A 16774-nucleotide genomic window follows, 5' to 3' on the forward strand; every position below is an offset into this window, starting at 1 on the left:
TGCATTTTGGACCTTTCCTTTAAGATTAAAATCAAATTGCAAAAAAAATCTATCCTCTGTAACATAGAGTTGATAAGACCCTGTGAGACTGGTGCACTCAGATTTTAGAAATAAAACAAGTCATATTAGCCCAGAAAATCTCCTACCAATAGAGCAAAAACCAAATCCCAAGTCGTTGCTTGTCACTGGGAAGCAGTTTCCTGATATGAGAAAAATTGTCAGCAAAAGGACAACCAGAAAACACAGATGACCAAAGTTTTTATTTTATTTTTGTTTTGTTTTATGTAAATTCATATTTACAGAGGTAGCACAAAATTTCAATTATGTCTTTTGTAAGAGCACTTTTGGGTACATCGTAAAACCAACTCATTTTTATGTTGTTTAGTTTAACCCATGTACTATCAAATTGAAAAAAAGTATATTATTCAGTGACACCCAATGATACTTAAAATGTCACTATAAAATAAACTGAATCTGTCCTCATGGTTTCTCTCATGGACATTGGTTTTCAATGCTTCTCTTTAACGTGTTATGTTGAATCACACATACAATGCTTACATTACAGAAATTGTTACATGAAAATTACAGTGTTTTATGGCTTGATATAAATCTTAAATGCATTGGGAAATAACTTTGAATCCCCTTAATTCAACTGAATGCAACAGATGTGTAGTGAGTATCATCATACACGTGGCACTTTGCTCAATAGTGCAGGGTGCAATTATGCAGAAACCCATGTATCCAAAGTGGTGACCTTTTATGATGCTGGTGTTGCTGGGAGCTGCCGGTCAGACAATCAGCTGTGCTTAGAACACATAGACCCATATTGCAGCCAACAGGGGATCCAACACGGCCCTGCTGACTTTTTTTTTTTTTTAATGAAAAGAGCTATCTAAACACTTCTTTGGAAACCAGGAAGTTGGAAATTTCCAACTTCCAATTTTTTACCCAGAAAACTGAACTGCTAGATAGATAAGACACTCCTAACAATCAGAATGTGGCTTCCAACATTTTGACAAATGGCCCAGTCTTTCTCTGTGAGTCACTTCCCTTCTTGATGTATCAGGTTGTCTGATGTGAAGTCCCTCTTGTGAGTTATGGGGATTGGGCAGGATCATGTGTACTTTCTGGGGGTGGAAATTCTACTAACGAGTTTGCTACAAATGTCATTCAGTGTTTTATCCTCTCATATCTCGTTACCTCCCCCATGCTCAGTAATTTTAGTTTGTGCTTTTTTTTTCTCTTTTTGTTTATTTGGTTTGCTGGCTTTGTGTTCTTTTCTCCTTTTTTCCCTTTCTTTTCCTTTTTTTAATGCAGGAATCGGCCAAGGGGTTCCAGTGGTGGCGCTCATAGTGGAAGGAGGACCCAACGTGATCTCGATTGTTTTGGAGTACCTTCGAGACACCCCTCCTGTACCAGTCGTGGTCTGTGATGGGAGTGGACGGGCGTCCGACATCCTGGCATTTGGGCATAAATATTCAGAAGAAGGCGGGTAGGTGAATTATCAGGCCCCAGGGTAGACTCCTGAGTACAAAGCTGGTGTTTAAGGTATGGGAAAGAGGGCATCAGAGTGTGTTCTCTGCTGTTCAGTCAAGATCTCATATCCTAAACAGCTATGAACAATTATCTAAATATTGACTGTGGGGGTGGTAGAGAAGAACAGAGGACAACATCTAAAATGCCCCTGGAGTGGGGAATCCATGAAGGCTACCTTGAGACCACATGAGGATGGGGAGGAAGGAACTTAAAGGGTGTGTTCTTTTATCTCAGTTTCTCCTTCCCTCTTTTCCCTCAAGGAAGGAGAGGCAGGCACTGGGCTATGAGAAATGAAGCAAACAGAATATGGGTAACAGTGCAGGGTAGCCTCCAAGAAAAGCTGAGTTGGGGCCATGAGTCTAAGAACCATCATGGTCAAGCTGCTGTAAACACTTTCGGAAGATTATTATCAAGTACTTCTCTATTGTCCTGGAAGGTAAAACCGCGATAATTGGTTACAGCTCTGGTCCTTTGTGAATTACTCCCAGAACTCCTCAGCCCTATATATTTTGCTTGGAGTATCAGCTTTTTAATGCTGCTGTCTAAAGTCCAAAGCTTCAACTTTCCTGGGAGAAAGTCTCTCCACAGTGGCCTAATAAGACACTCCTGCAGGTCATGGAAGTAATTTGAAACAAGATGTGAATGAGTTTAAGGAACACAACCAGGGAAAATCACTTAACTTTTGCTTTTGGTTGATGTTGTTTCTGGGTTTTCATTTGTTTTTTGTTAGTTAGTTAGTTTGTTTCTGAGAATTTGATATGAAGAGTATAGACAGACAATCAAAGGCTGCTGAGAGAAAGAGAATCATTCTTCTCTACAGACAAGGTCTCTGATAGGTTACCAAATCCATAGTGGTCAACTGTTAATGCATACACATACACACACACACACACACACACACACACACACACCACAACATTAAGTCAAACAAAAAAGCAAAACACTAATTACCCAATTTTTCTAGCATATGGTTAGGGTGACAAACAAGTCCCAAAGGAGATAAGGCCTCTTATAAATATAGAGTAGCTGTCCAAGGGTACCATGAACTGTGCAAAACATTGAGATATAAAAAAAAGAGCAGCCTGGAGATGCCACCCTCAAAAACCATAGTAAGGCTAGTAGGCAGACCAGTATGCAACTATAATAATGAAATTACAGACGAGCTAGCCCTGTGGAGAGTACTCCCTTTCTACCTCTCTCCTTGCCAGTAAAGAGATTCCACATGTCAGCCACTACCTCCTCTCCTTTCCCTTTCTTCATCCCTGTTTTGGCAGCCACTAAGACAGCATGTTTGCCTGGTTTATACTGGAACCAATACGTGTGAAGTGGAGACTGTCAAAAGGCTGAGGGCTTCTATGCCACTCCTGAATGCCATGACAGTGACCTGACACCTAGAGATCTGATGGTTCTAAAAACATCCTCATCAAAGTTAAAGCTTAGTCACTGCCAAATTTAATTAAATTGCCATCATCATTCTTCTTTGGGAGAGTAAGAACTGACCCATCTTATTACTGAGGGCCTAAAGAGAGGGCATTTGCCCAGTGATCTTTATATTGACTAACAAAAGTGTTTGGTAACCTTAATTGTTTTTAATTAAATTTTGCCATAGTTCTTATTTCTTTCAATATAGCAATATGATCCTTTCATCTGAAAACAGCTCTTAGCTCTTAATTGCTTGTTGACCCATTGAGTTTGCTGATTGTTTTTGTCATATGTCCACAAAGCAGATATGGGTTTGCATTTGGAATGCAGGTTTCCTTTTCTTTCCTACAAAACCAAAAAAAAAAAAAAAAAGAAAGAAAAAAGGAAGGCATTCTCCAATGTCTCTGCTATCTTGGATCATCCAAGTGACAGTCAGAGTCTGGTGCCTATTATTTATTATTTTTAATGCTGTGTATCTTGAACATATTAAAAAATCTCTCTGATTGAGCCAGGCAGTGGTGGCACACATGTTTAATCCCAGGACTTAGGAGGTAGAGGCAGGTGGATCTCTGTGAGTTCAAAGCCAGCCTGGTCTACAAGAGCTAGTTCCAGGACAGATTCCAAAGCTACAGAAAAACCCTATCTCGAAAAACCAAAAAAAGTCTCTGATTATTACTATTTAAAATATGTAAGAAAAAATGTGAGTTTTAAGATTGGAAGGGGCAGTGGGCAAAACATGATTGATAGAATAAAGACAATTCTCCTGCACCACAAAAGTTACCCAATTTTTTTCAATAATTTATATTTAATATTATTATTAGCATATGTATTCCTAACATACAAAAATAGTGCAGTGGACTATTAATCTAGTGGACAAGAAGTTAAATGCTTTGTCCAAGTCTGCACAGTCTATGAGCTCATCCATCTGGGTTATTAGCAAAATTTACTGAAGTATGTTTCATGATGCATGTTTCTGTCCTACTCAGGAAAGGTCTCAATGACTTCTTTAAACTTTTTTTTCTTAATATATTTTAATACAATCTTTTCACATTTTGCATAGCTATCTCTGTTCCTACTCCCTCCCCTCTTCCTACTTCCTCTACCTTCCCCCTACCTCACCTCCCCAGACTTCTTTAAACTTTAGGTGCACAAAAGTGTAACATGAGCAGTCTGCTTATTTGTGTTTCTGTCCTGCTTGGTTCCCACAACTGTTTGGCCCCAATGAAAATCACACATAGGTCTCCATAAATTATAAGCTGATTGGCCCATTAGCTCTATCCTCTTTCTGGCTAACTCTCACATCTTGATTAACCCATTTTTCTGATCTATGTTAGCCATGTGGCTCAGTACCTTTTTCAGTGGGGTAGATCACATCATGCTGCTTCGGTGATCTAGGCAGGAGTGAGAGGAATCAACTTCCTCCTTCCCAGAATTCTCCTGTTCTCATTGCATCATTTCTACTTCCTGTCTGGTTTTTCCCGCCTATATTTCCTGCCTGGCCAATCAGCATTTATTTAAAACATGATTGATAGAATAAAGACAATTCTCCTGCACCACAAAAGTTACCCAATTTTTTTCAATAATTTATATTTAATATTATTATTAGCATATGTATTCCTAACATACAAAAATAGTGCAGTCCTGGTTATGATCTTGTGTCCAAGTTTTGATTTCTTTCTCATCCTCACCTAGACCATCATCCACCCATACCCATACCCACCTAGACCATGATACACTGATCCTCATCCCCACCTATACCATCATCTACCCATCTTCAACCTCACCTAGACCATCATCCATCCTTTCCCATTCCCACATAGACCATCATCTACCCATTTCCAACCTCACCTAGACCATCATATACCCATCCCTGTCTTCACCTAGACTATCATCTACCCATCCACATCCTCACCTGGACCATACACCCAATACCAATCTCCAACCTCACCTGGACCCTCATATACCCATCTCTATCCTCACCTAGGCTATCATACACCCATCTCCAACTAGACCATCATCTACTCATCCCCACCTAGATCATCATCCATCCACCTCCATCCTCACTTAGACCATCATACACCCATCCCCACCTAGACCATCATCTACCCATCTCTGACCTCACCTAGACCATCATACATGCATCCCCATCCCTACCTAGACCATCATCTACCCATCTCTGACCTCACCTAGACAATCATAAATCTATGCCCATCCTCACCTAGACCATTATACACCCATCTCCAATTTAAAACTCAAAAGGACTGTGAAGATCTAACTTCACTTGGAATTCTTATTTCTAACTATTTTATAATCTAAGTATGCAAAATTCCCAATCTATATAGCCTCTACACAAATATATGAACCATGGGCAGTCAAAGAATCTGAACTCACTCACATGTTCAATACAGAGGCAAAGAATTAAAATAAAAAGAAATTGTTTACCACACATGTGCATGCAATTTAAAGTCATTTCCAATGAACATTATTTTGTGGCAGTGTACTTTCTTTACAAGAAAGGAAGGAAGAAAGGAAGGAAGGAAGGAAGGAAGGAAGGAAGGAAGGAAGGAAGGATGGATCTTGCTAGCCTTCATTGACCAGGAAGGATTTCTTCATTGATTTTTCATATTCCAATGGAATTGAACATTCTGCTACATACATATATTTATATAAATAAACCTATATAAGTAAATGCATCACTGTCCAAATAAAATTAGATATAGGGAGCATACACATCCTAATTACAAAGCTTTCATTTCCAAATAGATTAATATTTTTGCTGATTTTTTTATTTGGGAATTTATTTACATTTTTAAAGTTAATTTAATTTATGGATTGTTAAATGATATAGCTATAAGGACTATGAGTGTGCTTATTCAGCTATGTGGCCTTACATTTTAAAATCTTAAAGAAACGACCTTTTCTCCCCTTACATTGTGGTGACCTTTCTAGTCTATCATTGAGTTCCTTTCCAAGAATATGAATTGGAAAGAAAATATGAATTGGAAAGAGAATATGAATTGGAAAAGAATCACTTTGGAAGTGAATTATAATTCGCAAAACTGATTATCTCCTCTGAATGAGATTGCTTGAGATAGAAACAGACAGACTGTGTCTATCACGGCGCAAATGGGCTTGGATACACTAGGAGACAATCACAATGAAATGCTTTTTCTGTGTGTGGTGCTGAGGTTAAAATTAAATTCTATGTTTTGTCTTTTCCCTCCCTATCTGTTCAGTGACATGTGGTGCCTGGAAGAAATGGCCAAAGTCCATTTCCTTATCACCGTAATGGGTTTTCTGTTTACCTGTCATAGTTCCGAGTGAAGCAGTAAGCACTTTCCATAATTAATTCTCTTGCTCCAGAAATATGATCAAAGCTTTCTTCTTAATGGCAACTGACTAAACCCCATAAATACAAATATTAATGCTACCAGGAACTGTTAGATTTAATTACCCATTGCTAAATACAAAGACTTTCTTGTGTTTGACTAAGCAGACAAACAGCATTGCCCGGTGTCTGGAGCACCTTTCAGTGTGCAGCTTCCTGATGCTGAAATCATCAGGCCTTTACCTGATGACTGTCAACCTCGAGTCTCAGGCTGCAGAGAAATGGGATCTCACCCCTTCATTTGTCACACGGGGAACAAGTGTCTAACAATGGACAGTGTCAGCATGAGAGCATCGTTTGAGCCCATGTGTGCTCCAAGGAGCTGCTCCTCATCCTCACAGTTTTATTACCAATGCTTATATTTTCTTTAGAATTTTTGTTCAAAACTTACCTCCTGGATTTACCACAGTTTAGACCTAGAAAAGAGGCACAACCAGTCAGCTAGCATCCAAACAGAAAAACATGCCTTAAAGGATTTTTAATAATTTGTTCCTAACTATTGGGAAATTATCAAATTATCAGTGAGGCATACACACCACTCCTAGTCTAATAGCATTTTAATTAGGAATTGACTGTGAAGGGCATGTGAGCAGTTTGTTGTTGTTGTTTGTTTTTGAGACAGCGTTTCTCTGTGTAGCTTTGGCTGTCCTGGAACTCACTCTGTAGACCTTGAACTCACAGAGGTCCACATATCTCTGCCTCCCAATTGCTGGGACTAAAGGCATTTGCCACCACTGCTCAGCCATGAGAAATCTTACTCTTGGGAGTAGAATAAGAAAAGAATGTAGTGTGTTGTGTGGTATGGGATGTTTGTGTGAAGAGAGAGATGAGAGAGGTGGGGGGTGATGGGTGTGTGTGTGCGCGCACACACACACTGTGTGTGAAGTGGTAGAGGGATGGTGTGGGGAGACTGTAGAATTGGGGATGTGGTGAATGGGGAAAGTATATGTGGTATAGGACAGGGGTGATACGGGGTGAGCGTGGTATGGGAGAGATTTTGGGGTGTGTGTATGTATTAAAAATATTCTGAGACTTTTCTACTTAAGAACTTTTTTTATTATTTATTAAAGATTTCTGTCTCTTCCCCACCGCTGCCTCCCCTTTTTCTCCCCCTCCCCCAATCAAGTCCCCCTCCCTCGTCAGCCCAAAGAGCAATCAGGGTTCCCTGCCCTGTGGGAAGTCCAAGGACCACCCACCTCNTCCCTGCCCTGTGGGAAGTCCAAGGACCACCCACCTCCATCCAGGTCTAGTAAGGTGAGCATCCACGAAACTGCCTAGGCTCCCACGAAACCAATGGCAATGGGTTTTTGATTCTACTTAAGAACTTAATAAGAATTCTCATGAGTTTTTGGTTTATTTTCGTTTTCCTTGATGTTAGCCTTTTTTTATTGAAAATAGATTTTTGGGGGGTCAGCTAGGATGAAGGCATGAGAACATCAACTAACTATAAAAAGGGAAAACTACATTGCATGGTTTCCAATTTATGCCTGCAAATTTCTTGAAGAATGTTTGTTTCTCTCCAAATACATATCATGTGTCCAAAGACAAGAGAAAACCATCAGAAAAGCAGGTGTATTAGGAAGCTGTGAGTAGTCAGTATTCCCTGGGACATGGCATTCTGTGCAATAATCACAAGTGTTTACTTCTGCTGCTCCAGAGATTCAGCTCACACTGAAGGATGTCAAAGCCCTATCATTTTTCTGTATTGCGTTCTGCAGAAAGTAATTGATCTGGATGGCCTGCACCCCAGCATGATAGAGACATAATTGGAATGCCAAGGAAGAAAAAGAACCCAATGGCAACTAAGCCGATTTCAAGCGTCAATTTTAGTTTTTGTTAATCTCACCTGCCTCATCCCTTTTCTAGAACTTTTTGTAAGACGTGTCAAGCTGATTCTTTTTCAATTTTCTTGAATTAAATCATAGAAAAAGACATCAAAAACAAAGACTAGAAGTGGTTCTCCTGTTACTTCTGTAAGCGTTGTTTAAGAGGTACCCACTATGTGCATGAAACTTTTGGAAGTGGCTCTCAGAGACACTGTAACAAATATTCAAACACGTGACTACAGGGTCACATGGGCTAAAATGCTTAAACAGTACAAGATAAAATACTGAGTAGGGCATTTCCAACAAGACTTTTATGGTATGTCAGTTATCCATAAATGTCAATATAATCAATCTACTCCTTTTTCCATCTTTCCATCAAATCTCTTTTTAACAAGGATCACCCTAGACAGTAGAAGAAGAAAAATAGTTCTCTCCGTGTAACAACCCCAAAGAAAGATTCAACCCCAACAAAATGAAAGAAACTGGTAGAGAAGACTATTTTTTGTTATTGATGTGATTTTTGAAATTGGTAATCTCTAATCCTCCTACTTCCGTCTCCTGAGAGCTGGGATTTTAAGCAGGCACTAGTGTAAGTGGTCAAGGAGAGGAATTCTTTAAGATGGCAGGCTAGCATTTGTGTGTGCTCATGTATGTGCATGCTCACACACGTGTGTAATTAAATTTTATGTCTATATTTAAATTCAATGCATTAAGTGTAATAAAATATAGTAAAATAACTAACATAATATTTACTCACATATAATTATATAAGTACCTATATCTTTGTATATACATCCAAAGGATTTAGTTGAAAACTTAAACAGAAGACTGATTGCATGACTCTTCAAATTAATAAATCACTGAGTGTTTTCTAGAAATCATTTTAGGTGCCAAGGGTATTATGGAAAGCATAATTTTCCTCCAGGAACATGTAAACAAATATAACAAATAGTTTTCAATGTTAAATTACTGGGTTTTGAGGTGGCAGAAGGCACCACAGAGAGAAAGTATCACAGTCAGTTTTCTCAGAGGAATATAAATATACAACCTCGTCACAGTGCCCACATTCTGTGTAGCTAGAACAATTGTTCATTTCAGCACAAATTATATAAAACTTTAATCTGACAAGTTACTGTTAAATCTCTCCATAACATGTTAACATGGGGAGGATAAAGCATTGATTTTTTAAAAAAAATGATCTCAAGCATAGAGAAAATAACATGAAGGAGAAAGGTTTTATAGACCTAAGCTAGCCAGCCAACTCTCTACATTAAATATGCTTTAAAATTGCTCCACTCACCTAGGCAGTTTGGATGCTCACCTTACTAGACCTGGATGGAGGTGGGTGGTCCTTGGACTTCCCACAGGGCAGGGAACCCTGATTGCTCTTTGGGCTGACGAGGGAGGGGGACTTGTTTGGGGGAGGCAGAGGGAAATGGGAGGCAGTGGCAGGGAAGAGACAGAAATCTTCAAANAGGCAGAAATCTTAAATAAATAAATAAGTAAATAAATAAATAAATAAATAAATAAATAAATAAATAAATAAATGAAATTGCTCCACTCTTGGCTCACTGGAAAAAAAAAAATGTGTCATTGAACATAAAGAGCCGCCATCCTCAGAAGGTATCTGGGCAAACCATTATTGAGAACTCTTGACTGGAGTTGCCAGAATACCCAGGGGAAGATTTCAAAGGTGCATACTAACCACACACCTTTATGTACTGATTTAGATAGACTGAAGGCAGAACTCAACAAACTGTTTAAAACCAGAACTCAGACAGTCCCAATGAAAAAAATGCAGGTACCCCACTTAATCCCAATGAGAATAATCTATGAGCCCCACTTCACTTAGATAATTTAGATTATGTGAAGATTAAATTTCTCTGATACATCTAGTGTTTTCCAAAGTAGCTTCCCCGGGTCTGTACCTGGTGAATACTCTCCTCAAGTCACTAGACCATTGGTGCAGGTCTCTGCACCTGCTGCCACACTTGGTCTTTAGAACCCAGTTGAATAAGAAAGTGTATTGACCTTGAATCTCCGCCTACCCCAGCTGTGCCTAGTTCTGATCAGATTTGAAAATCCTCCCCTACAGGATAATTTTACTGATAAAGTGCTCATCTTGATAGGACTTTTAGCTCTTAGTACTGTTATTTGAATAGATTTCTTAAGAACATCGGGGTCCTTCATTTCTTGTCTTTTGCAAATTATTGGGAATTTTTATTTTTTAAGTTGGTATTCATGGCATTTTCACACGTATGTGTAATTTGTTATAATTCATCTCCCCTCCTGCTGTCTTCCCTTTGACTTACTATCTGAACTCTGATTGTTCCTTTCCAAGTATATTCTGACTAGTAAAAACACACAGCCAATTTTAAAAGGTAGACAAGTGGGAAAGCTGAGAAAAGCAGTGTTTGAGGGGGAAATGCTCTGGATGATGAGGAAGTTACAAGCAGTAGGAAAAGCATTAGATCAGCATGGATACCATCCCACCTCACTTGTCATTAACGTAATAGTTATCAGAGAGAAACACTACAGTCCCAACCTTCCATATGATTGGTTTTCCCTTTTTTTATATTTATTTATTTTTTTAATTTCATTTCACATCCCAACTACAGTTCTTCCTCTCAGCCCTCTTCCCACTCCCTCCCCTCCCCCCAGACCATCCCCCATCTATTCCTTCCAAAGAACACATCAAAAAAAAAAAAAGTATCCACCATGACCAAGTAGGCTTCATCCCAGAGATGTAGGGTTTGTTCAACATATAGAACATCTGTCAATGTAATCCACCATATAAACAAACTGAAAGAAAAAAAATAACACGATCATCTCATTAGATGCTACAAAAGCCTTCTACAAAATCCAACACCCCTTCATGATACTTACTTTTAAAAAATAAGTATTTTTATTAATTCTTTGGGAATTTAATTCACTATATCTTGATCAAATTCACCCCCAAATGCTCCCCTAATTATTTCCAGATCTACCCTTACCTCCCTACTTCCCCAATTTTGTGTCCTTCTAGCCTTCATGGGTACCGAGCACACAAGTGGTACACAGGTATACAGGCAGGCAAAACAACCATACACGTGGAATAAAGAAATAAACAGTACCTAAATGAAATGACCTTGAATTTATTTCCTGTCCTTTAGATGCTAATTCTGAAGTATCTTAACAGACATTTGACCCTGCAGCTGTTGCTACACTGGTTTAACTTGCCACCAGTGGTACCACTAATAATAAATGTCTGGAATGTTCATAACAGATTTTTTTCCAGAATCCACGCGGAATTCTCACATTGATCATAGAACATAACATTTTCATACACTATTTACAGCACCTGGAAAGCCCTTTTTGACAGAAAAGGAGAAAACACATTAAAAGCAGGATCCAATGATACATGTACTAATCTTGCCAAAAGAAACACGAAACAAAGGCCTCTCAATTTTATTCCTACATTATTGAGTAGATATCCATGTTTATTATACAGTCTTTGGATAGTTTGTGTCACTTCACCACAAAGAGAAGCTCCTATAGGTCTTGGATAAGCATTAAAGAATCTATTCCTTTAAGGCCATGGTAGTCATAATTCAGTGTTTCAGGGGCAGGCCTAAGATTTGGATGTCTGTAAGGCTGCAATCACCTTAGTGTTCATCATGTGATAGTGTGTTTCAGTTTTATCATTTCTGGTACAAGAATCACAAGCAATTTTCCTCTTGAGTGCCAGCTCACATCTGTCAGTGATAGTTTCCTGAAATGCACTGAGAACGACTTTAAGGGTTCATCTGAGCTCAGATGAAAGGACCTGGTAGGATAGATTAACAATGAAACTGCAAAGAGAGGATCTCACAATCAGTCAATGTGTTGTGAACATCTACTCTGGCCCTTGAATAAAATGGCACCCTTATAAGTGCGCTCATATCTATAAGACCACCAGATGAGTAACAAGTAGTACAGTGATTTATCTAAACAAAGAGAAAAAGCCCAAGTTACCACAAAGATATGTGGGACAGAGGAAGCAGTTGCTTCTTGATCAATATGCCAAAACATATCAATGTTTTAATCACTTGGCCACATAAGACTGTCCATACAAGGATAAGGCATGAGAGATGGAGGAACAGAAACTTCTTACCACTGGGAATCAGTTGGAAATGGAAAGAGGGACAGGTTGACAACACAGCTTACTATTTTTTTTTTTCGAGGCAGGGTTTCTCTGTAGCTTTGGAGCCTGTCCTGGAACTAGCTCTTGTAGACCAGGCTGGCCTAGAACTCACAGAGATCCGCCTGTCTCTGCCTCCCGAGTGCTGGGATTAAAGGCGCACGCCACCACCGCCCGGCATCACAGCTTATTATTGATAACATATAAGAAATAATAATGTTTAACTTCTATTCTCTCCTGGTGCCAGGAGTGCACATGGTACACATACATATATCCAGGCAAAACATATACATAAAATAAAATAAGTTGTTTGAAATTTCTTAAGCAAAGAAATAATTCATCATAGAATATGTAACAAAAATAGAGAAACTTGCATTATCCCAGTATCTGAAAGAAAATATGGTAATAAGGAATAATATGACAAACTACTTAGTGACATAATATGGTGTTACTCTTCCTCAACCCCTCTGCCCCATCTCCAACTACATCCTTGACACACTGGAGTTTTATATTTATAAATATGAATATATTTCTTATATATCATTGCAAAATTTTTACATGCAAAAACTTGGTCTAAATATATTATTTTGTAATATGAGATAACTGTGATATTGATCCCACTGTAGAAATAAGAAAATGTAGGGTGAAAAGGTCATGTCATTTGCTAACTTTCTCCTAGTCTTCCCAGGCAGGCTAGAACTGGAACTATGCTCTTAAAACCCGTGCCATATTGTATTCTAGGAAGATGGCCCAGTAACTGCAGAAGGCATATCTTGCTTATCCCAGAGTTATTTCAGACAAGAAAATAGAATGCATCCAGCTTTCTTCTTCTCTCACATGCTACTTAGCTTCTCCTCTGAATAAATCTCTAGCCAACATTTAATGTATATCCATTGAAGGCGTTCCATAGCTTGGCCTCCCCAGAGGGTCCATATACTCCTTAAGTCAGCTCTGATTCTGACTTTGATGAAAGGCCCAAAATAATGAAATCCTGACCATCCCCCTAGCATGGCTACGGGTGGCGTTCACTAATCGGTTTTACTTGGAATGAACTCTGAGTATATTGCTTGACTTACAGTTTTGGCAGAAAATCTGCCTGACCATGTGGCAGTTTCTGTATTCCTTGGAAAGCTTCCTTTTCGTTCTTGGGCACACGAATAGCCACAGGCATAGGGAAGAGGGGAGATGACATACAAAAAGCCAGTACTGTTTAGAAATTTGTACTTAAATATCCTGCTAGCCATAGCCCTAGCTCTAGTCCAAAGTGGAGCATTTGCCTGCGCTGTAAACCTCAAGAGCAATGCTGGCCAACAGAACTTTTGGGGATGATAGAATCTGCCTCTTTGTCATCCATTAGACAGTCCCTGAGTACTTGGGTTAAGGCTATGAAGTTGAACTAAACTATAATTAAACTTAAATGGTTCCTTATTGCTAATGACAATCGCACTGAACACCACAGTTCTTCATTTCTACAGTGGGTTTTCACCACACTAGAAATGCTTGAATTCTGATAGATTTCCCATGTTATTTGATATTTCATTCAATATTACTTATTCATTTGAGAAATACATTGAATAACTATTATGATCTACGCCCTAACCCACATACTGGCAAAAACACACAAGGAAGTCAAAAGAACAAAATTCCCTACTCTTGTGAAGCTTAGAGTCTAGCAAAGTTAGATGATAATAATAATAGTAATAATTAAAAATAATAATAAACAGTACTTTAGAAGGTGCATGCAGGAAAACTACAGAGTTATGTGATCAACACAAAGACAAAATGCTCACTTGCCACACTCAACCTTATGATGCCACTCACTTGTGTTCCCTTTGGTACATATGCCTATACCTTCTATGTTACTATACATGGCTCCGGATTTTGGAATTCAAGAGCAAGAGTTAAATGGGAAATGGTCCCTCTATGGATATCAAAAATGAAATTTATCAGAGAGCATCCTGTTCCACTGATATATGTCATGACCTATAACAGACATTTTCTCTAAGATCCACCTCAGTAGTAGATAGAACCCTCAGGAATAGTCCAGATGAGCAATTTCTTCCAGACTAGACATTAAGACACATAACTGCTGTTTGTCTTAATTGATAGGGGCTGTTTTGTAGCTGGATTTCATATTCAGTGACAAAATAATCTAGCCAACCTACATCTGTGTTCTAGTCAATCTGTACCAACTTTCTATCTAGCCATCCTTTTCTGAAAAACAACATCAGAGTTGCTCTTGGGGATTCTAATTGTTGAATATTTATGTGTATCTTTCAATTAATTAAAGGAACTTTGAGCAGCTGATTAAAAAAAAAAGAATTCCCCTGGGAACACAGTAGATGCCTGGAGTCACATTGCTGGATCTTCTTATGTCGACTACAGAACATCCTCGTGTATGGAGTAGAAGATAACAGTTGCATGGAGCCCTTTAAACAAATCGTAATGTTTAATCAATACACCGAAGTGAGCCTGTACATGGAGGCTGGCATCCATCATTATCAGAGTCTTCCTTTCTCACTCTCTTGTCCCCCCACTAGCTGGCTCTCACAAGTCACATACTGTTAAGGAAGTCAGTTCACCTCTAGAGACCTCACAGTTTTTCATTGCATAAAATGATTAAAGTTGGATCATTCCTTTATTCCAAGTTCAAATCTCTCCAGCAGAATCTTCCAGGTAGGGTCCTTCCTGGCAAATACATATTTCCAAAGGATCAAAATTGGAAAATCAGAAGGTGTAGAGCTTTATGGGTTTTGATCCCCACCTGTTTGACTGTGAAATGATATAAGATTAGTTCGGGGACCTCCTCATCACCAGCCTACTTCCATCTCACCTGACGAATGAATGTGACCCTGGCCTTCCCCCCATTGAAACCACTGGGCTAATTGGTTTTCAGTGGTGCTTTGCCTTCTCATTCAAAGACTTGCTTCATCCAACAACCATGGCACTATTCCACTTTCTCTTCACAGTGTGGATGCTTTGCATGCTGGGTATCTTGTTTCAGCTCTGAGCTGGGTTTCACTAGCACTCCTCTGAAGGTGTGAAAAATTCTCAGGTACATAAATAATCCCTGTTTAATATCTCTGCATCAGAGGTAGGTCTAGGTATTTTTCTCACATGCCCTTTTGACCTAAAAACATCATTCTCAAGGACATATGCTAGATCTGTTATCAAATGAGGAGATAAAGACTGAAAGAGCTGAATAATCTATTCAGAGTCCTCGGTAGAGAAGGAAGAGATGGTTTTCACGAGAGGCACCATATCAGAGTATTTTAATTACATCCCTACATCTTCTACTGATCATTTATTACATTTGTTTGTTGGGTTGACATTCGTGTGATAAAATTACTTCCAGTTGCCAAAGCCACTAAGCCCTGTGTGGAGGAAATTACCTTTGTATCACTGAAATGCCGAATATCTTCAGATGGTGGGCATTTTTGTGAATGACTGACTGCCCTACACATTATGAGAATAAAACGATCTTCTTCCAGAGTATCTTGTAAATAGGAATCAGAGATTTTCACCCAGGAGAGAGTTTCAGCTGAGGTTTAAATAGGCTTTGAGTAGAGAGTTCGGGAGCAGAAACCGTTCCATGCAGTAGACAGAGCACATTCAAGGGCAGAGAGGTGTACAATAAATGCAGAGATCCTGTATTTATGGGAAGTATATAAGGGTAGCAGAAGAGAGCCTAGGTTAGGCGAGAGACCACAGGTAATATTAAATTACATATACAAATTGAGATGCCATCTGACTAGTGATGGAAAGCTATTGCAGAATTTTAACAGTGTTCTAGAACATGATCCCTCTACAAAAGAGCCATTTAATCAGTGCAATGGAGGGCGGACTGGAGGAGGATAGGCAAGAAGCCAATTAGCAGTCTTTCTATTCCAGCTGAGAAAGATAAAGACAAACCCAAGCCAAGGTTCATGGAGAAGGAGCTGAGTCAGGACAATATTTCCAGAATTCAGAGCTCTATGTGCTGGTGTTTCTAACAGGGGTTAGAAACCCCTGCAGGCATACTGTTGCCTCACCACCCCAAGCAGACCTCGATGTGAAAGAAAGACCCTGAGGGAAACAACCGAGTGTTTGGTGGTGACTTCCCCTGGTCATGTAGAGCTAGCCCAAGCATGCACAGACGTTACTGCTACTGCCTGTTACATACAGCTTTTGACAGGGATAAAAGGATGAGAATGGTAGCCATAGAGAATAGATGCAGGTCAAGTGACAAAGTCGAAAAGAAATACCCAGTACACAGTGACTCCCGAGAAAATGTGGAGAATTACCTAAACCAAAGGGAAAGGCAATAGGAATACTGCCTAAGTGGCAGTATTTTAGAAAAGTGTGTGATTGGTTAGGTGGCAACTCTTAAGGATGCATGGTTCTTAACCACATTAACTACTCAAAAGGGAATAATACTACTAATTCCTAGATGCTAAGACTGGA

The 16774-nt window shown here is 39.2% G+C and overlaps 1 protein-coding gene across 9 annotated transcripts in view; it reads left to right on the plus strand.

The window, feature by feature from the left end:
- Positions 1-16774, plus strand: part of Trpm3 (transient receptor potential cation channel subfamily M member 3) — a 281511-nt gene that overhangs the window by 66897 nt on the left and 197840 nt on the right. For 8 of the 9 annotated variants that reach the window (XR_007594808.1, XM_050159348.1, XM_050159396.1 and 5 more), the window contains one exon: positions 1318-1492. Coding sequence is in view for 7 of the 9 variants with exons in the window: in XM_050159348.1 (XP_050015305.1) it covers positions 1318-1492 (175 nt within the window). In the remaining 2 variants the exon portion in view is untranslated. Of the gene's footprint in view, positions 1-1317; positions 1493-4521; positions 6287-16774 lie in introns of those variants that run through there. The other variant, XM_050159389.1, reaches the window with a different exon arrangement.

This window comes from Alexandromys fortis, unplaced genomic scaffold (genome assembly GCF_014885135.2).
Source record: "Alexandromys fortis isolate MF-2015 unplaced genomic scaffold, M_Fortis_MF-2015_v1.1 scaffold_10, whole genome shotgun sequence".
Lineage (NCBI taxonomy): Eukaryota > Metazoa > Chordata > Mammalia > Rodentia > Cricetidae > Alexandromys > Alexandromys fortis.